The 20,899-nt window shown below is 35.7% G+C and overlaps 1 protein-coding gene across 5 annotated transcripts; it reads left to right on the plus strand.

Annotated features, from left to right (window-relative positions):
* Positions 1 to 578: 578 nt before the first annotated feature.
* Positions 579 to 20,618, plus strand: syk (spleen tyrosine kinase). Of its 5 annotated transcripts, XM_005449417.4 has the most exons (16): positions 579 to 782; positions 1,332 to 1,403; positions 4,949 to 5,078; positions 8,415 to 8,887; positions 9,688 to 9,848; positions 14,334 to 14,472; positions 14,610 to 14,691; positions 14,843 to 14,898; positions 15,239 to 15,292; positions 16,101 to 16,170; positions 17,061 to 17,220; positions 17,724 to 17,933; positions 18,308 to 18,497; positions 19,225 to 19,365; positions 19,857 to 19,969; positions 20,076 to 20,618. In XM_005449417.4, the coding sequence occupies exons 4-16, from the start codon at positions 8,486 to 8,488 to the stop codon at positions 20,146 to 20,148; spliced, it is 1,851 nt and encodes a 616-aa protein (XP_005449474.1). In that variant the 5' UTR covers positions 579 to 782; positions 1,332 to 1,403; positions 4,949 to 5,078; positions 8,415 to 8,485; the 3' UTR covers positions 20,149 to 20,618. The 5 variants fall into 5 exon arrangements, with proteins under 5 accessions (XP_005449474.1, XP_005449475.1, XP_005449477.1 ...); XM_005449418.4 differs by lacking the exons at positions 579 to 782; positions 1,332 to 1,403 and adding an exon at positions 4,733 to 4,888 and having other exon boundaries at positions 4,991 to 5,078; XM_005449420.4 differs by lacking the exons at positions 579 to 782; positions 1,332 to 1,403 and adding an exon at positions 4,760 to 4,894 and having other exon boundaries at positions 4,991 to 5,078.
* Positions 20,619 to 20,899: the final 281 nt, after the last annotated feature.

Here is a 20,899-nt window from a genome sequence, read left to right on the forward strand (position 1 = left end):
CGTCAACCATAGTTTCTGTAGTTTGAAACGTACAACCCTTGCACTTGCCGGTTTGTGGTCTTCTCCAGACCGTATGTGTGTTTAGTCCACTTAACGTGCGTTCTCTGCTTATGGCGAGTGTTCCTTATATATAAGAAATGCATTTTGAAAAACAAGTGCATGATTACAATACAAACTCACACGTACAGTCACCTGGGCTTTCAGAAACAATAGCTATTTAGAATAGAAAGTATTTTAAATAAGCATGCCTGTTTTAGAGTCAGTGACCGCCGCACGCGCGCTATCTGAAAAACTATCCCAAAGCAGCAGAAAATTAAACCCTTATGTAGCAACATCACCACCTGCTGGCGACATTGTCTACTGCATGCTGAATGGACCTCATTTTACTTCTGTAACAAATTTGACATTAAACAGATATGAATTGGTCGATGGTGCATACACTGATAGAAATATGACGGATAGGCCTGTTAAGTCTGACAACAAGATGATCTTCTTCAGGGAATCAGGGGGCATTAGGTCGGCAGAATCACCGCATGTGTTTGTGGGTATGGACCAATAGGAGGTGATCCAGGGATGGCGAAGCTCCGGAAGCTCATATTCTGCATCTGTAAATATTTCAAAGCAGTAAGGATGCTACTGATGAGCTCCGAGGATACCACATTTGTGTCCACAGATCACCATCAAATTTATCCAGCATAGTAATGTTAAAATTATAGGCGACCAAACAGAATAAGAGCAATGGGGTGACTGATGGATAAGATAAACGGAGTGTGCTCCAGAGGGTGAGTATATGACCGCAAATATCGATTCATTTCGCCGCATCTTTGTAACAGCTTCATTTAGATAGAATTTATATGACAGAAATGACATGAGTTGACCTGATGATAATGTCCCAGGACAGGAATTCAACCGTGCAAATGATGCGGATAAAATGTGACACAGAGGCGTGTCCCAAAAGATCACTGGAGTGAACCCTTCTGTTGCAGGGGCAAGCATATTATTCGTTATGTTCTGGCGCACATGTGAGGATATTTTTATGATTAAAAGGCACGGATCACAGTTTAGCTTTAGCAGAACCCACGTTACAAATGCAAAAATGGAGCTTGTGTTTACCAGTAACACAGAAGTGAACTGTGGGCTCCTCCACTGCGCATGATTTGCTGCTTCTCTGTATTCTCTTTCTGTAATCCGTTTATACCACAGTATGACACAGTTGTGTCTTTATGGCCCACTTGGGATTTTTTCTGTTCTGTTGTGTGTGTGTGTGTGTGCGCACGTGTGTGTGTGTGTGCACGTGTGTGTGTGTGTGTGTGTGTGTGTGTATGTTACAGATACAGAAGTAACAAAATAAGGGAAATTTTGTGGAGAATACTGACAAGAGTCATAGTAAGAACACTTGTACGGTAAGAATCATATTGATGTTGATATTGATCATATTGTGGGTACAATTTACATTAATTGTCATTTCTCCATTTTATATGGTCATGTTTCTCCTGTTTTTGCCTTAATTACAAGGGTTTTTTTTTTTTTGCCTTACAGATGTAATAAATTAAGATTCTTTCTTTCACCTTTACAACTGCATGTTCTGGTCTTTGCGATTTAGTTTTATTCTATGGAATTGAAGGTGTGGATCAGTTTTGGATGAGGTGGAGTTAGATTAGGTAAATCAGTTAACACCTATAATTTTTTTAAGTATTTAAAATCAAGTTGTGAGATAGTATAATAAGGTTGGGAATAAATGATCAACACTGCTCTTAAGAAACACTGTTCTTTGATCTGTTTCTGAAGGTAAAATGATTATAAGAAAAAATAATTTGGTAAATAATAATGATCATTTAAATATGCAGCATACAGATGCCTGAACAGAAAAGGGAAGAAGTGTCTTTAAGACATGGTGCAACACACCATTTGAGAATGTTTAATTATAGAAAACATGAACTTGATGGAAACAAAAAGGAGAACATAATTGCAACATGAAATAAGGCAGCTGTACTGCAGTGTGAACATAGGCTGAAGAACTCAATAAGCATTTATGCCATATACAAAGTTAAGCACACCAACTCTTGTACTCGTCCATCACAGTACAGTTTAAAATAATATACAGAAAAGTACACTATAGTACACCATCAGAGGAAACGAGTGGTAGACACTATTGATATTTAAAGCAGAGACCTGCTGCCAGTTAATTTTAAATTTATTTTTATTTTTATCTGACCAACCTGAAGAACATGAGTATGTCACTGTTCAGATGTACCGGTTAAGCATTAGTATTTTAGACAGATATTAAACATTTAAAGGTTTAGGCTGAGCTTTGTTTTTTGGTATTTAGAGATCATATAACCATGATACTGAGTTTTTGTTGAGCATGTTAAGCTAATCGAGTGTGCACTATTACTTTTTCAGTGTAGTGCTAACGTGTATGATGGTTTTTAATCGAAAGAGTATCCATCATTATTCTAGCATATATGAGGTTTCTGCAATGTTGTGATGGTGTGGCTCTCCACAAGGTGGAGCCATATGGTATATAGGTAAATGAAGTCTTCCAGTAGTGATGCTTATGTTAATAGAATTTTGATAATCAAACTTTCAAAATAAAACCTTCCAACTGTTACTAAAATTAAAGGTGGTCAGAATCCATACTAAAGCATGTATGTGTATGTCACTACATTTCAGAAGGTACTGGTGAAGTCACGTTTGTATTACCTGACCGTTTTGAATGGATAAATGCAAGAACTTAAACGTTACTCTTAATATTTAATGTTTAATTTACACCCAGAAGGCAATAATTCAAAGTTAGGTAAAAACAGCTGAGAATGTGAAGTCAGTTCACTTCCTCCACAGTGGTAAGACACATAAGTTTGACATAGTTGCAATTAGGTTACAGTACAAAGACCACTAAATGTAAAATTGACATCATTGGTTGAGATTTTTTTCCATTCCCCTGAGCATCAACTCCAAAGGAACGTTAGCCACCTAACCCTGAAGTTAAAGTTAAATCTGCATGAAACAACTTTAGCTTGAAATGTCAGTGTTACACAATCTCTTTCATGCCTTTCTCTCTTTTACTTTTACTCAGACCCAGTCACAGAGATTACTGCAGTAGGATCAAGTGATTCAGATGATACTCAAATAAAAAAAAGAGTTTTTTCTATACTTGTAACATCACAGTTTTATTTTTAAATAAAATCCTTCTTTATTTGGCTATAACTATCTGAAATGGTAAAAGCAACCCAAAACCAAAATGAGCCTTTTCTTGATGAAAAAAATAATGTCTGCTCATTTTAATCATGACTGGTATTTTTTCAATAACTTCAAAAACACTCTTGAATTTCCTTTGTACTCCATTAGTTAGATACATTCTGATATGTGCTATCAAATTATAAAGAACGAAAGAAAAAAAAGAAGCAGAGATAAAGATCATTATGATAAATAAAGGTACTAAGTACTAAAAGAGTAGTTAGCTCTGTGGTATGATTTTCATGCATAACTGTTTTCAAATCATTTTGGTGACCTCCCAGTTACAGTCTAGTAGAGCATCAAATTTATTCAGAATTTAGTCATGTTTGCAAAGGTTTTTACTGTAATGTACTGTAAAGTTTTCATTGTGTGTAAACCATAACCCATTAACAGTCTGTGATATAACTCTACATAGCAAAGAGTTTTATAACCTCATAACCTCATAAATTTACATCCTTGTTTAATAATGTTTTAAACTATAGGCATATATTTCATTCTGTTCCAATTAAAATCCACAGGTCAAACAGGATAGTTAAACTAGCCCATTTTAGAGATGAGAGAAATATAAATATAAGTAGTAGGTGAGAAACTTGGTGTGATCACACTAAACTTCTGAAAGGAAATGTTTTAAATTGTCTTTACAAAGTTACAGAACCACACCACCTCCTTACAGTTGTAGTTGATGCATTTTACATTTTTGTGCAACTTTCAGCTTACTTGCAACTGATTGGAAACACTTTGGCCATGACCACATCAGCCAGAGCTTGCAGCTTCAAGGACATTCGAGGATGTACATATGCATGCATGTGTGTCTTTGTTTTAGTATGTGACGAGTTTTACACACACCAAAGCTAGCTGGCGCTTCCTGAGTGGTAAACACGAGTGACTGACTGTCCCTGTCTGCTTTCCACCACCCTGTGCTATTTTATACTGACACACACGCATCGAGAGTTTCAATGTGTTAACGTGAGAAAACTCAGAGTATTACGTTTATTACCTTTTTTTAAAAAAAAATACATAAAACTCTCAATTAGGAGCACAGGTAACAGTAAAAACATGCAGGTAATATCCAAGCTCACTTATGAAGAACTATTTATATAATATTATCCAGAATAATTTTTAAAACTAAAGATGGTAAGATTTAAGATAACATGCAACAACATGACTGACATAGACATGTTGAAGGCCCATCAAGACTGTTAAATAAGCTCGGAAAAAATAGCTCTAAAAATACATTATACGATGTGAAATACATCATAGCACATACCAAAATAAGCCAAATGTTAACATTTTTTAAAATACAAGAAATAAATGAAAAAGAACTGTAATTAACAATAACATTCTGTCAGATAATCTCACATTTTTTACAGGCCAGAAAGAAAATATCAAACAGTAATTTCCCCAAAAAATTAGCGTTCCACCCGAGTTAACGGTGAATTTGAATTACACTTTTTATTTGTGTTTTTGGTGTTGCCACATCATTTCCTGTCTTGTTGGTCACTGTGCAGATTAAAAAAAGGGAAGTATAAGAGTTAAATTGTCAAGGAAGTCGTTGAAATGAGGAAGCTTCAGAGCTCCACCACTTTACTGTGTGTCAGTACCTAAAGTAAAGGTTAACCTGCTTCAGCTGGAAAACACAACCAGGATACCCGTGAGTGTAAGCTCCCTGTTTTTATGAGATATTGACAGCACACTTTTTTTTGTTTGTCAGGAGCTGACTGAATTTAAGATGACCTGTTCATGTATTGCTCAGAGTGTTGGAAGTTGATATACTGAAGGGCTGAAAAACTCAACTGGGCTCTGAAGCTGAACAGTGGAACTAGTTTACAACAATATCTACAGTAAGTGTAGCCTTTGTGTCTTCTTTCAAAAACGACTGTTTAAAATTTACCACTAAGCTACGTTTAACTGTCTTGTTACCGACAATAATTATACTTCCTCTTTTTTTTTGTTTTTTTACTGTCTTATCGAGGCTTACCATTTCTCACTAACTGCTGGCTTGTTTTTGATCAGAAAAAAAAAATCTGCCCTAGAGTGTGAGTTGTTGTGCCTGCTTCCTTGTTTTGGGAAGTAATAATTATGTTCAATGAATAATACATTTAAAATCATTTAAGTGATTAGGCCATTGTTTTCTTATTTTACCATTCTAACAGTGTTTTTAAAGAAAAGAGAAAAGAATGTTCTGGATCTCATGTTAACTACAGCGTCAGATTATCAGGAGGCACTTTTAGCATCTTTTTTCAGCTGTCAAAAATAATAAAATACATATAACGAAAGTGCTGAATTCCACTTCAGAGTCTAAAAAAACCACCAGACATTTCAAACACTCAGCATGATTTCATTGAAACAACTGTCTCAGCTAAAAACTGATCAAGAAATAAAAATAACTGTGTCTAGCATGGCATTTTTTTTTCTGGCACGTGTCTTTGGGTTCTTTCCAACTGCATAAGCCACTGAATGACAACCCAGAGTTTGGGTGTGACACATTAAAGGATTCCCAGTACTGAAATTTGGATTATTTTTTTTTTTAAAGCATCAAATTTATCTGTAAACAAAAGTGTTATAGTTAACTATCTCAACTGTCTTCAGAGACAGTGACAGCATTTTAGTGTGACATATTTATGACATCCAGGACAGCTTTTGTAGAAAAGTACTTTAACATCAATTCTATTTTTGAGGGAAATTTATTTGTAGTCCTCGTGTTTTGTTAAAGAAAAGGAAAACCCTACTCCATTTAGTAGCTGTTCTACCATATATCTATTTCTGCGTGCAAAGTTATGGATGCTAAATTTAATTTTTTTCTGCACTTTGAAAGCTATTTGTACATTCCTGCTTAGCAAGTAAAATGATTAAAAAGGATTAACTGCTATTGATTAGCATTTCATTGAAAACAGAAATACAAAGTACAACTCAATCAAAAATAACATCAAACAGTCTCAAAGGAAGGTAGATTCTCATGTGAAGCAGAGTTCAAGAGGTCTGTAGCGTGATGATATTGTCAGGAAATACCAGAAGCTGCTTATTTTAGGTCACAAATGTGAAGCTTATTTCCTTTTAAAATTTTATTTTCAAAGTTAGACCGTTGTGTATTACAAACAGGCAAAATTTTCTTAAGTATAAAATGGAGCAATGGAGTCATAAAAACAAGGTCAGCGCACTGTCTTAATATCTGCAACAGTTAAAAAGAATTTCTTAACCTTGTATTTATTTATTTATTTATTCATTTATTTAATGTGTTATTTATTAGGAACAAATGCAGAAAAACACTGTCTGTTGCAAAAGAGGTCCCCACTGCATGTGCATTATAGACAAATGAGGACATCAGTCCCTTAATGGGTAATGGGTGAAGCAATGATGAAATTACTTTTTAAATGATATAATACTGATAAAATAAAAAGAGCAAAAAGCTGTCACAAAACAAATAGAAGAGCAAAATTTTAGCAATACACAAAACAGTGCCCATGTTTTTCTATATATTTAACCATAGATTCATTGATGTGCAGTTCATTTACCATTTTTAACTGTTTCTGTGACTACATTTGTGTTGTCTGGAGCTTCAAATTTGGGAACTGATTGCAAGGAAATGTAGTTTGTTTTGAATTCTGAAATGTTTATTAGGACCAAGGAGTAATCAAGGAATAAAAATTAATCTATATCAAATGGATTAACCTTTATCTATTTGATTTACAGTTGGAATCAAGGACAAACTCTAAGGTTTCATTTTGTAATCACTGTGGTCACTTTACTTTAAGAAAAGCTGGAATTGTCTTACTGAAACTGACCATGTGCACAGTGATCTGCAAAAAGGCAGAATCGTTTGTGTGTGTCAGGTTTTTAAGGTCACCATGCTTGCAATTTTCAGCTGAGTTTTAGTTTTCATTATGTGTACATTAATGGTTGCTGAATTTGAAATGGTTCTGTCTGACGAACAAAAATATTTCATACTTTCAGTTGCAGTATGCATTCAGCATTAAAATAGATTCATATTTCGATCAAAGAAGGAAGTGGTTTGTCAAAGTTATTTTCTTCCCAAAGTTGATCTATAGCTTGTTGGTGTCCAGGATATACTTTGGTATCTTTTAAATGTTAGTAAAGGCAAATGAATCCTTATATTTTGATGACTTGGTCAGGTTGGTTCCACATAAGAACCTAAAAACACAGTAAGGACAATAATAGGTGAAGAAGTCAGGAACCTGTGTCTATGTGATGTCTTTACGGCTAAAACATGGTCGAAACCTTTGACAGCTCAGACTTATTTCTGACCTTTGTGTGTTCAAAAAGCAATGCTGCTGAAACCCAATGATAACTTGCTTTATGTGCTTTATTTTACATTGCAAAGCAGGTAGGCAAATGTGCAGCTGTGCAGCTGTCACCTCACAGTAAATTTCTACACAAAACAAAAAAGTATCCCAATTGTGTAAACACTATCACGTCATGTCTTCTGGGAACTTAAAGTGAGCTTGAGACATTTAAATATTGTGCTTCAAATGGTCAGATTATTGTTTTTTTCAGATTTTGGTTTTCATGCAAAAGAGCAGCTGTGTTGTGCAAAATTAGACAGAGTTAAAAATAACACAAAACAAAAAATTCCCCTGAAACAAAAATACTGCTGTGTTTAAACAGGCAGAAACTAATCAACATTTTTGCATTATGAAAGACTCAAAAGACAAAATGGAATACACATTTCCAAACTAAGAAAATCATCATATATTTTGACTTTTAAGTCACTATATGCTTGGATTGTTTATTGTTTGTGATTCGATTGTGGGATTCAGCGCTAAATGATTTATCATGTCATGCAATTCTACTTGAAAATTTTGAACAACTTGCAACAATGGCCAAACCTCAAACACTTGGACAGATCACTGCGGTTCATATTGCTGTAGCTGTGTTGTAGCTCCTCTGACTAGTGCAACAAGCATGTTAGTGCTAATGAAAGTCAGAAGTTTTGAGAATAGTTTAAGGCCTGCTGTATCACTGGTTACTTTGTGTGGCAGTTTTTGTGCTGTGAGTGATTTTTTGAGACTGAGCAGCAGCTGTACACTAAGGACACTAAGACAAACTTACTGTGTAAATGTGCAGCACATGATGACATGTTTCCTTTCTTAAGGAATTGGTATTACATGTTACTAACATCTGTCTAATTTCCTATTTGTTTTTCCAATTTTTGTTTTTAGGTGAATTTCATCCTAGTGGAAGAAGTTTGTGAAGGGACTTCCTTAAAGGGAGCCACTCACCAAAAGCCAGTATGGCTGATAATGTAAATTCATTGCCATTCTTTTATGGCAATATTACTAGGGAAGAGGCAGAGGACTACCTGCGGCAGACAGGTCTAAGCAATGGCCTGTACCTCCTACGGCAAAGCCGAAACTATCTTGGAGGCTTTGCACTGTCTGTGTCAAATGCAGGCCGTTATTACCACTACACAATTGAAAGACAACCCAATGACACGTATGCTATTGCTGGTGGTAAGAGCTACAGAAATCCCGTTGATGTGATCGACTACCATTCCCAAGAAACAGACGGTCTTGTGTGTCTACTGAAGAGGCCTTGTAACAGGCCCAAGAACATGCAGCCGAAAGTTGGGCCGTTTGAGGACCTGAAGGAAAAACTCATACGGGAGTATGTAAAGCAGACCTGGAACCTGCAGGTTAGTTTCAGCTCTATTATATAATATAAGAAAACCATATTTGAAATGAGAAGTCAGTACTCTATGGAATACCATAGCAAACTAAATGATGGTTTATTGCAGTTTGGGCTTTATTTACATTTATGATAAAAGTCACCAACATAATTGTTAAGATGTTAAAGGTGTATTTTACATTTTACACACATTAAATTTCATTAATAAACCCTAAGCCTAGGAAAAGCATATAACTGCAGGAAGTACAGAAGGTCAGAGGAAAGTCACTTTGGTCCGTCTACAATTTTGGTAATAATGTTACTTTGACTTCTTTTAAATAATGCTACTGTGTTCCTATATCTTGATCGAAAGGCTACCTTTAAGAATTGTCCTCATTAGTAGACCAGACCAGATAAGACCATCATGGACTCCCAGTAAAGTTGAAGGGAATCAACTAAATTTCCATTTAAGCATTGCTCACTTCAGGATGCCCAAATAGCAACTGATAGCTCAGGTTGCGTTGATGTTCTAGTATCTCCACCACAGCACTAGTGGTATCCAATCTGTCTCTTCCATACTGAAAATACACAAATGGTTATCTCAACTCTTCTTCAGACTCTGCTGCTTGTGCATCACTTCTTGTGCTCAATTGCACATGGATGTATGTACAAAACCACTTCTTAGACAGGCACAATATGTAAGTCAGCCATTATACCTGGATAAATCTGTAGTTAAAGTGAGTTTTGTGAGTGTGCCCTGGGCTGACATAGGCAGCGTTAATCTAGCTTTATATTAGAAGTACAGCTAAGTGTGTTGCCTGTTTGCAGGGGGCAGCTTTGGAGCAGGCCATCATCAGCCAGCGACCTCAGCTGGAGAAGCTCATCGCTACCACTGCTCATGAAAGAATGCCCTGGTTTCATGGAACAATAACACGAGAAGACTCTGAGCCCAGGCTTCAAAGTGGCCCGCGTGCAAATGGAAAGTTTCTGTAAGTATTATATTAATTCTCTTTTTATTACATTTTGCTGTGTTTGCAGGCAGTAGTACAAAATCCTATAAAAAGCCAGAAGAATACTATCATTCCTCTCATGGTAAAATTTTACACTGCATCTTTTGGGTCTGGTCAAGAGAAGAAATTCTCTCAGGCAGGGGATTGTTCATGTTTTGTTAGTCCTCCTCAATTTAAATTTTAGAAAACCGTTAAAACATAGTTTGAAAGAACTGCTTTCTTGCGGTTACTACATGGATAGAGATTGAGTTGTCACTGAAGAACATTTACAGTTATGGCTTGGAAGAAAACTTCTTTATGGACTTTATAATTCCATATTTGTATTAATTATTTTTCTACTCAATAAAGTTAATCACTTGCCAAGAACTAATGCAAGTGTATTTGGGAAACCTGCCACTGATAGTCTGTGCAGATAGTGTGCATTGAATTGACACGGCTGAAGAGACTTTGACTACAGCTCCCATGATGGAAAACAAAAGATTAAAATGTCTGTCTGACTCTGGATTAATTGCTTTTACAATTGCTTTGTTTGCATTTTTCATACAATGATTCTTGTACTGAACTTCTACATTCTTGCCCCTGATAGAATGGCCCTCATGGCACTAGGAAAGCAACCAACCAACCAAACAAAGCAAAATAAAACAGAAATTCCAATAAAACTAAGCTTAAACCTTTGAAAATCAAACTAACCTAAAATTATAATAAAATGTTTATTTATAGGCGCCTTTAAAGACCCTCAACCTTATAATCGTACAAAAAAACAATAACATAAGGTAAACAAATAAGAAACAACTATAAAAGCTAATCAAGATAAAAACAGTCAAAGACCAAGTCATAATGAAGGGTTTGCAATTCTGAATAGATGGGTTTTAAGACGTGATTTAAAAGTAGAGAGAGAGTTTGTAGTCCAGTGATCTGGTGCGTTCCAGAGTCTTGGGGCAGGCTCTGAGTCCCATGGTAATCAGGTAAGCAGGTGGAACAGACAGAGGAAACCTGAAGAAGAGCAGAGTGTATGATAGGGTAAGTGCATATCAGATGTAAAGAAAAGATCAGATAAATATGGAGGAGCAAGGTAATGAAGGGCTTTAAACGTAAGAAGCAGGATCTTGAAATTGACACGTAAGTGAACTCGAAGCCAATGGAGCTGTTTAAGAACATGTGTTATATGTTCAGTGGATTTAATTCTGCATATAATACAAGCAGCTGAATTTCGAGCTAACTGCAGCTTATGGAGAGATTTATGAGGTAGACCATAGAGAAGAGAATTATAGTTATTTAAATGAGATGTGACAAGAACATTGTTCCACAAGTATGGTGGTACTGTTTGGAGTAAGTCAAGGACAAAGGCGGTTAATGACTAAACCTATGTGAAAAACTTTAGATGTTTAAAGTAGTCTACATCACACATCCTAGAGACGTCTCATTCTACAGCAGGAAGACCAAACATCTAGCCAAAGTTATGTCAGAGTGCTCCCTACCAAGCCCTGATCTCAGCCTTAAGGCTTAGAGCTTTGATTACATAAAGAGAGACATAATCCACAGAAACAATGTGGCAAGACCCTGAAAAATGTAATGAGGTGTTGTTTTACAAACAAATAATACTGGTTTAATGTGGTTTTAATATTTCAGTTCCTCTTAGCTTCACTTTGTAAGAAGTCAGCTGGTAAAAAAAAAAGCATTCAACTACATTTGCATTTTTAAAATATTTTAGTTTAACGTTCACTACGTTCATAGCGTTCATAGCATTCCTAACTGCAAAATAGAATAAACTAGAGTAAACATTACCATATTGGGAGAAATGTGACAAAACCTAGAAGTGGCTCATGCACAGTAAATTAATTTATTATTTAATATTAATGTATTAATTCATTCAGAAAAGGATGCTTTTTTTGTTTTTTTTGGTTTTTTTTAACCCTGTAAAACAGTGAAATCAGACTCAAAAGTTCAGCTGTTTCAATGACAGTAGAAGTCTTATTCACATTCATTGTCTTAATTCATATTGCTGAGGTCTGGCCAAAACAGTAAATTAAATTCATTATACACACAACACTGCTACATCAGCTGGAAGTGGAGTGAGTCAGTTCTTTATTTCACAGTTTTAAAGACAGTGATCTGGATTTATTTCAAGAACCCAAACCTCTCAGAACTTGACATTTTAATAACCTCATGAGGTGTTTTTTTAATGTTGCTTTTGGTTTGCCTTTACTTTACCTAACTTAACTAAATGTTTATTTCAGAGGAGACAAATGAAAGACTATGGTGAGCAGCAAAAGTAAAATAGTAATATTTTCTGCGGCTTTACAAAATTAATGAGCAAAAGAATACATCAGTCTCAGACAACATACAACATCCAAATACTGAAGAAACACAAGATCAAGCAGGGTACAAAGTACAGGACTGAAACTCCTAAGATTGTGCAGTGTCATCCTTTTTTTTTTCGCGCATTTTCTGAGTGTTATATCAAGATCAGTGAAGTGAGAAAAAGAAAAACAAAGAAATTATTAAAGTTGAGAGTAGCTTTTTTCCCTCCAGGAGCTTCTGCCTTTCAGAGATAGTAAATGATTAAACTCTCAAAATGACATGAAACTTAGTTCAGTTATGTGTCTGAGAAATAGGTTGGGCAAAGAAGATATTTAGAAATTTCCTTTCCTCTGGGGCAGAACTTGTAAGTATTTCCTATTGACTAGTTCTCTTATGTAGCTTTTATTCTCAAAAAGGTGGAGAATAGACTGAAAGATACATATTTTGTCAATTTGTTTGTTGTTAAAGTATTTTTTAAATTTGATTTTCTAATATGGTTTTGTAATTTAATTAATACTTGTATTCAGTGAGAGCTGGTTCTGCAAATGAAAAGAGTGGTTTTAAGCTGATTGTTACTAACACACACACACACACACGCGCGCGCACACACGCGCGCACACACACACACACACACACACACACACACACACACACACACACTCTCAAGACCAACAAAGATTGTTGAGATTCAGACCATGGCATCAGCAGACTCCTAGCAGAACAGTGTTGTGTTCCCTCTACGTAGCAAGATTCCAGAATTCTAGGTTACAAATAAAGTAACTGTGTGAGTAGTGAAATACATGAAATCCTACAAAAGCAACAGTCTAAACAAACACAGCTATGTTAGCACTGTATTGCTTCCATTCCATCTTATTACATTTTATTTGTCAAATGTGTAAAATGTCTTTTTTGCTTTGAAACCACTGAATAAAGTTTGTAAAGTATTTATAGAACCTCAAGCTTCAGTTGAGAGGCTGTGGTCTCGCTTGAAGAAAGAGAGAGGAACATACACATGCACACACACACAGACACACACACACACACACACACACACACACACACACACACACTGTGGTTTCCGCTCTGGCAGTTTGCAAAGGACTTCCTGAAGTAGCCAAACAAGAGGGAGACTAACAGCAGGGCAAAATGTAACTGTTCTGTCCCTTCTCTCACGTAACATCTAGCAGGAAACTTACTTTCCACTGAAACACATCATCATGTTATGCTTATGTCTTTAAATTTTATTGAAATTTTGTTAAGAGTGAATCACATACTGCACACATAGCATTCTGGAGCACAGTTATTGATAATAGCACACAGGCTATTAGTTTTACTTCCTGTTTAGTTCTCCTTACTTCTTATTTACTGTAATGTCTCCATGTGATGGGGTTTTTTTTCAAATGCTAATCTATGAAAAAATTTGCACTTAGCCACAACTTATCACATCTGACACAGTAAGTGGTAATAGGCGGGGCAACATGATTTCTCAATTGAAAATTCAGGCTAATATTTGGTTTCATTGTGCTTAGTGAGCCATCATAGATAAATAAAAAGCAATACAGACGCAGCAGTGGAAAATATTCATAATTTTCTGAATTCAAGTTGTAAATTTGCAAAATAAATAAATGAAAACAAACAGAAAAATATACAAATTCATGAGTTAAACTAAATTGTTATCCAGTGATAACACTGGAGTGCTTATCACTAAAGCACTAGGATTTTAATTCAATTCAGTTTAGTATTATTGGTATAGCCTCAAATCACAACAGTTGCCTCAAGGTGCTTTCTATTATAAGGTAAAGACTCTACAATAAGTAGGATTTTGAAGATACATTTCTCTGAACTGAGCCTATTCAAAAGAAAATGACATGATTTTTTTTTTTTTTTTACATTTATAGACGTTTTTTCTTGTGACCTTGAAATATTGTGCATGAATAATGTTAATACATCTTGAAACTGTAAAAAATATATTCATTGCTTTTGCGTTCCGTAATAGCTATCAGATGAATTGAAAAACCACCAAGGAATACTAATCACTGATTCACAGTTTGCAGTGAGATGTGAACATTTTTGTAGTTATTTAATGGTATATATGTATATAATGAACTACAAAAACAAAAACTGTTTCAAACGAGTCTTCCTTTTTTTTTCTTCTGTGTGAAGGATTCGGCAGAGAGATGCGAATGGATCCTATGCTCTGTGTTTACTGCATGAAGGACAAGTCATGCATTATCGTATTGACAAGGACTCGGCTGGCAAGCTCTCCATTCCAGAGGGCAAGAAATTTGACACCTTGTGGCAGGTTATCCCAGTGTGCTTTATATTTATGGGCTAAGACCATTTCAACAATCTTAATCTGTTAGAAATTGTATAATGTATTACAAGGTGAGGTGGTAAAACTTATGTGTTTACTCTGCCTACACCTCTGCTTAAACACAGCTGGTGGAGCACTACTCATACAAACCAGATGGTCTTTTGCGAGTGCTAACAGAGCCCTGTCCAAGGCCTGATGGAGATATTGGTAAGAAACACAAACGCAACTAATCGAAATGTGTTTACAGCAAGACTTTCATTGAAAGCAAATTTCACTGCATGTTAACTAATATCTAATAATCTAAATTATAACACTGTATACACAGCCGATTAACATTTGTCTTATTCCATGTTCACAGGGCTGATAGGACGGCCTCTTCTTCCACCGGGCCATCCTAGATTTGTTGCTACCATTGTAAGTTCTGTCTATGTGCATTAATACATTCAACTGAAACGGAAACGCTGGTTAAATCTGCCTCAGCAGTCAGCCTGTATGGGTTACCATTAACCATTACGACAAGGGTTGTTTTGTTTTTTTTATTATTAGAATGATATGGCTTCTTCAGGAAGCCCTGTATGGTAAAACAAACATGGAAATGTTTCTTGTAATTTGTAGATGAATGAGTCTGTCAGACGACTTCACACATTCTTGTTTGGAGCTATTTTTTCAATAAATCTTTTTCCTATTGTAATAATTTCATGCATGAATTTAATATTACCATTAATGAAAACCTCTCTGACATTTTGATTTTCAGGGAAGTGCGGCAGAAAAAATAATCGGCAAGATCAACATACCTGGCATAACAAAGGTGCATTACACACATCCTGTTTCCTCAGTCATAGTCGCTGACAGCAGTGTGTAACCTCCAACTTCTTTCTCCCTCTGCACTTCTTCACTAATGGAATGTGGATTGCTATTTACTAACTCTTTCTTGCAATATTGGTCCTTTGAATTATGTCCTTTCTAATCCCTATGACAGATCTCACATCCAAGTAGATAATGGATGTCAGTGCACACACGCTTGTTGAATTGGTGTGACATCTTAGTTGGTGTATTTGTAACTATGTTCTAACACCATCCAGAGGTTACCAAGTGCAATTGCATTACTAACCACAAGCAGCCATTTGGTAGCTTTCTATATGTGCTTGTGATAATATTGTCTACTTGTCTATTGTCCACATGTAATGTTCCATCCTTTAAAATCCCTCTGCCATCTTTTCTTTTCTTTTCTTGTCTTGTCTTTTCTTTTCTTTTCTTTTGCTTTTTTATTCTTGTTTTTTTGCCTGGCTTTGTCACAGTTAGGTTTAAGATGTCTTTTTTTCTTCCCTTTTTGAATTCTGCCTTCTTTCTAAATTTTTCTGAGATTTTATGCTTGAGATGTTTGAGAGTCAAAATACCCCCTGACTTACAGTCAATTTGGGATATTTATAAAACTTTTAAAGCAGGTGTGTGGGACATGTCATATGTGGAGAGTAAATCAACTACCAAACCTAAACCCCTTCTTTGAAATTATGTGTTCACTTGTTGCAGATTACTTTCAGCAGTAAGTGTTATTCAGATATACTTTATGCATTCTCATAATGAATGTTCTTTAACACTGTCTCCTCTGATGATAGCAGGGCCGATCATCTCGTACCAGATCTACAGGTTGCTCCAATCCTTATGAAACTAGGATACCCGGTAAAGGTAAGTTATTTAGATAGCATTGTCAAACCCTATATTGTTGTACTGTTGTTCAATTGCGAACTTGCTTGTGCATGTGCCCTAGACTGTGCATATTATTTAGCATAGATTCTATATCATGTTGGGTGTCATCTGCATAGCAGAGAAAATGTATGCTATGCCTTCTGATGCCTAAGGGAAGCATGTATAATCAGGGGTCCGCAGTCTCTTCTGAGACTGAAGAAGTCACTTGGATGAGTGACGAAACATTTCTCCCACAAAACGCTACGTCCAGATGAACAGAATCAACTTTTGGAGATTTACTTACCTGGATGATTGAGCATGCATTAAGATGTTCCAGTTTGATGAGGGCTTTTTTAAAAAAAAAAAAAATGCAGCAAACAATTTTTCCAGACTACATAATGATTTTAATATCTCTAGCATATCCATGAGACAGGACAAGGGATACTGTTAATTTTTGTTTGTTTAACAAAAACCAAGACTATTCCTTTACCCTGAACATGTAACTAGAGATGACCAGTCTTCGAGGAAAATTAGGATGAACTTTAATTTGTCAGAATGACAGATTTTTTGGATTATGGTAATCTGATTTAAAAAATACATTTCTTTTCACTTTTGAGTGATGCTAGAGGTACAGCCCTCCCTTAATACTTTTTCCAGGACAATGTTACAGTTTTTCAAAAGGAAAGTAAAATCAGTTTTATGCTTTCCTATAGGGGACATACTAGACAGATAGACTTAACAACAATGATAAATCTGAATGGGGAAAATCTACCAGAATATCTAGCTATTATTTGACCAGAGAACATTCTCCACTTGTAAAATCTAAATTTACACGTTTTCATTTAATATTCCACTGCTTCCTAATTTTGACATTTTGAATTCTTCATCAGAGGCCATGCCAATGGACACAGAGGTATATGAGAGTCCTTATGCAGATCCAGATGAACTGCGGAGTTCTACAGTGGATCGCTCACATCTTTTCTTGGAGGATGGAGAACTGGGCTCTGGGAATTTTGGTACCGTCATGAAAGGCACCTACAAGATGAGAAAGTATGCTACATTAAATCATATCACTACATACAAACACTGCACCACAATGCTTTGTTAAATGATCAGACTTACAAATTTAAAATATTCTCCCTATCATAAATGATATTTATGATTTACTGACTGCAGCAGGCAAACTCTATTGTCAGTGATTCACTGATATAACCCAAAAAATAAAATATGAGTTCAGCACATCTTGTTTCATTGTTTTCCCAAAGAAATATTCAATCAGTTATTCAAATTCCAAAAACACACAGCTCATATCATACAAATTAAAACCAAGCAAAGTCCACATGACACAAATATCACAGTCTTGGTCCCTGCATTCATTAAAAGATGGCTTCATTATAGCAACCCCCCCCCCAGACAGTTGTGTCTATTGATATCCGTACCACTATGTTGTTTTGCTGATGATGAATGTTGACTGTGGATGAGTCAAAATGTCTGAAAAATGCATTTCTGTTGTAGTAACATTAATACTTACACTAATCCATGCTGCATATTAGGACAGAGAAGACAGTTGCAGTCAAAATCTTGAAGAATGATGATAACAACCAGTCAGTACGTGACGAAATGCTGCGGGAAGCCAATGTAATGCAGCAGCTGGACAATCCGTATATTGTCCGGATGATTGGTATCTGTGAAGCAGAGAACCTCATGCTAGTTATGGAGCTGGCTGAGCTGGGACCCCTCCACAAGTTCCTGCAGAAAAATAAGTATGTACTGCGACTTGGCCTTGCTCTTTCTTCAATTTGGTGTGTTTGAACATTGTTTTTTTTTTTCACATTAATGCAAGTACATTGTGATAGAGTCTGAATTTTTATTTATAAAGGTACTGTTTTGTGGTAAGTTACTTGAGTTATTCTACAATGGAATGGAGCCATCCAACCGACTCATCAAAAATCCAATTTTGATCTTTCCACAAGCTTTCCAGTTTAGGAGATTAAAGTGACAAATCACTCTGTTTTGTTTTTTTCTAAATGTGAAGTTATTTATAGGTTTTATTTTCAAAATAGCAGAATATAAAAGAAATCAAAGATTTCAAAATACAGTTCTCAGAGTTAAAGTAACAACAACTCCTCATCTCCAGGCAAACGACCATAAAGAATATCACAGAGCTGGTCCATCAGGTGTCTATGGGGATGAAGTACCTGGAAGAGCATAACTTTGTCCACAGGGACCTTGCTGCAAGGAATGTACTGCTGGTCACACAGCACTATGCCAAGATCAGTGACTTTGGCCTCTCTAAAGCTGTTGCTGAGGATCAAAACTACTACAAGGTAACATATGGCATAGGATGACACGTCATCTGTCTTTATATTCTCAAAAAACCTTGATGGTCCATCTCTATGAACGTCTTAGATTTTTCCCAAAAAGCTGATTCTGTTCATGAGGACGTAGTGTTTTCAGTGAGAGAAACATTTTCTCTAAAGAAGTCACTTTGATGAGTGACAAAACGTTTCTCCCACTGAAAATGCTGTCGTCATGAACAGAATCCCACAAACTTTTGGGGATTTCCTTATCTTCATGACTGAGCATGCATCAAGACTCTAAGATTTTTAAAAAAAAAAAGTAAGTCAATCTCAATGAAAGTGTTACTGTAAAGCAGGGGTGGGCAACTCCAGGCCTCAAGGGCTGTCCTGCAGGTTTTACATGTGTCCTTGATCCAACACAGCTGATTCAAATGGCTAAATTACCTCCTCAACATGTCTTGAGGTTCTCCAGAGGCCTGGTAATGAACTAATCATTTGATTCAGGTGTGTTGACCCAGGGTGAGATCTAAAACCTGAAGGACACTGGCTCTCGAGGCCTGGAGTTGCCCACCCCTGCTGTAAAGCATTAAAATAACTGTAACACTAACACCAATCAATCTGCCTTACTTGTATCTGTTATCATATTGTGAACACTACTGCCAGGAACCAGTCCTAATCATTGTGTTATTTGAAGCTGCAAAATGACAAGTGTGGCACGAAATTACAAGTTATGTTTGTGTGTTTCTCCCTTTAGGCTAAAGGTCATGGGAAGTGGCCAGTGAAATGGTACGCGCCTGAATGTATAAACTACTTCAAATTCTCATCCAAAAGTGATGTGTGGAGCTTCGGGGTGCTCATGTGGGAGGCTTACTCCTATGGCCAGAAGCCATACAAGGTATTAATAATAGCTCACTGAAAATACATGAGACATGTCACCTCACTCACTCACACATTGTGTTTTTGTTTGAACATTAGTTTCGACTATTAGCAGCTACAGTCAAAAATGTAAAGCTGTTGCAGCCTTTACTTTTTCAATTTTTATTCTTTATAGTTGCTGTTTTATGTATACTAAATGACTACAAAACAAATGTTTCAGATTTGTTTAGTTGTAATTTATAGAATAATTTTGTAATGTGTACTCATTGTCCACCCATGAAATCTTGACCTATGAATTGCATGTATCATAATGATCTTAGTGTGTGACTTTAGAATTATGTACTAAGCTTCTTATTGTTATTAAAAAAAATAATGGTTGCAACAAAAAAATTGCTGCAACCATGAAAAAAAAAAATTTTCATGAAAAATTATGACTTTGATAATCTCTACACCTTTACATTTGTTTATTTGATGGCATCCTATTTTTTCTGAATATTTAACTCTTTACAGGGAATGAAAGGAAATGATGTCCTGCAGATGATTGAAAGTGGTAAGCGTATGGACTCCCCAGAGAAGTGTCCACTGGAGATGTATGAGCTCATGAAGACCTGCTGGACATATAAGTAAGTGACATGTTCATCACAAGGCATTAGCTGAACAAACAGCAAACTGGTTTATGTTTTATGGACATCTTTTGTGATTATTGCATGTTATTTTCATGTCTTCCAGGGCAAATGAGAGGCCTGGATTTAATATTGTTGAGCCAAGACTACGAGAGTATTACTACGACATTGCACAGTGATTGCTCACTTGAATGTTATGAGACTATGCAAACTAGTGGCTGATGATGAAAATTAGCTTTTACACGTATTGGTTAAGAGATTGTTATGGATAATAAATGCTGTAAAATATAGACTTTAACTGGAATATATTCTCTTTTAATATAAACTCTGATTATGCAAATATAATTCCTATTACATTTATTTGTTCTTGAATGTAAGCCATATGAAAATGATAATAAACTGTTACAAGTCTATCTTATTTCATGAGCAACCACTGATGTTATACCTAAAAACTACATAACTTACTGTTTTCCTATAAGCTTCCTAATATCAGGGCATTATCTGTTTTAATGTAGTTTGATCACATTGTCATTGTAATGAAACATATAAACATACAATCCGATCTTGTTTAAGCATCTTCAGCACTCTGAGTTTCTGTACTTGCATAAACAATTCTAAGATGAATAAATTATATTCATGTGCCTTCAAATTATTTTATATATATTCATTGTCAAAGTCAGTGACCAAGTGGTTGGTTGACATTTAAAACAGAGTAACTCAAAATCTGACAAAGGATTTGTTGCTATTTTGAGCTTTTGGTTATTGAGATGTCAGGAAACATTAGCTGTTTACAAAAACCTCAGCTAAGAGCAATAAACTAGAACAATTCAAATGGATTGTTGAGCCACTTCCTGAACAGAAAAACAGTGGCAAACAAATGACTAGAGCTAGAGCTTAGTAAAAAATACATTACAAATCTTTTTCAAAAGT

The sequence above is a fragment of the Oreochromis niloticus genome, linkage group LG7, assembly GCF_001858045.2.
Source record: "Oreochromis niloticus isolate F11D_XX linkage group LG7, O_niloticus_UMD_NMBU, whole genome shotgun sequence".
In the NCBI taxonomy this organism is placed as follows: Eukaryota; Metazoa; Chordata; class Actinopteri; order Cichliformes; family Cichlidae; genus Oreochromis; species Oreochromis niloticus.

Excerpts from the sequence above, each read along its gene's own strand:
- syk (XM_005449417.4), top strand. The coding sequence starts at position 8,486 with ATGGCTGATAATGTAAATTCATTGCCATTCTTTTATGGCAATATTACT. Across the intron at positions 14,692-14,842 it reads AAGGCCTGATGGAGATATTG|GGCTGATAGGACGGCCTCTT; the intron begins GTAAGAAACACA and ends CCATGTTCACAG. Across the intron at positions 19,366-19,856 it reads ATGGCCAGAAGCCATACAAG|GGAATGAAAGGAAATGATGT; the intron begins GTATTAATAATA and ends AACTCTTTACAG.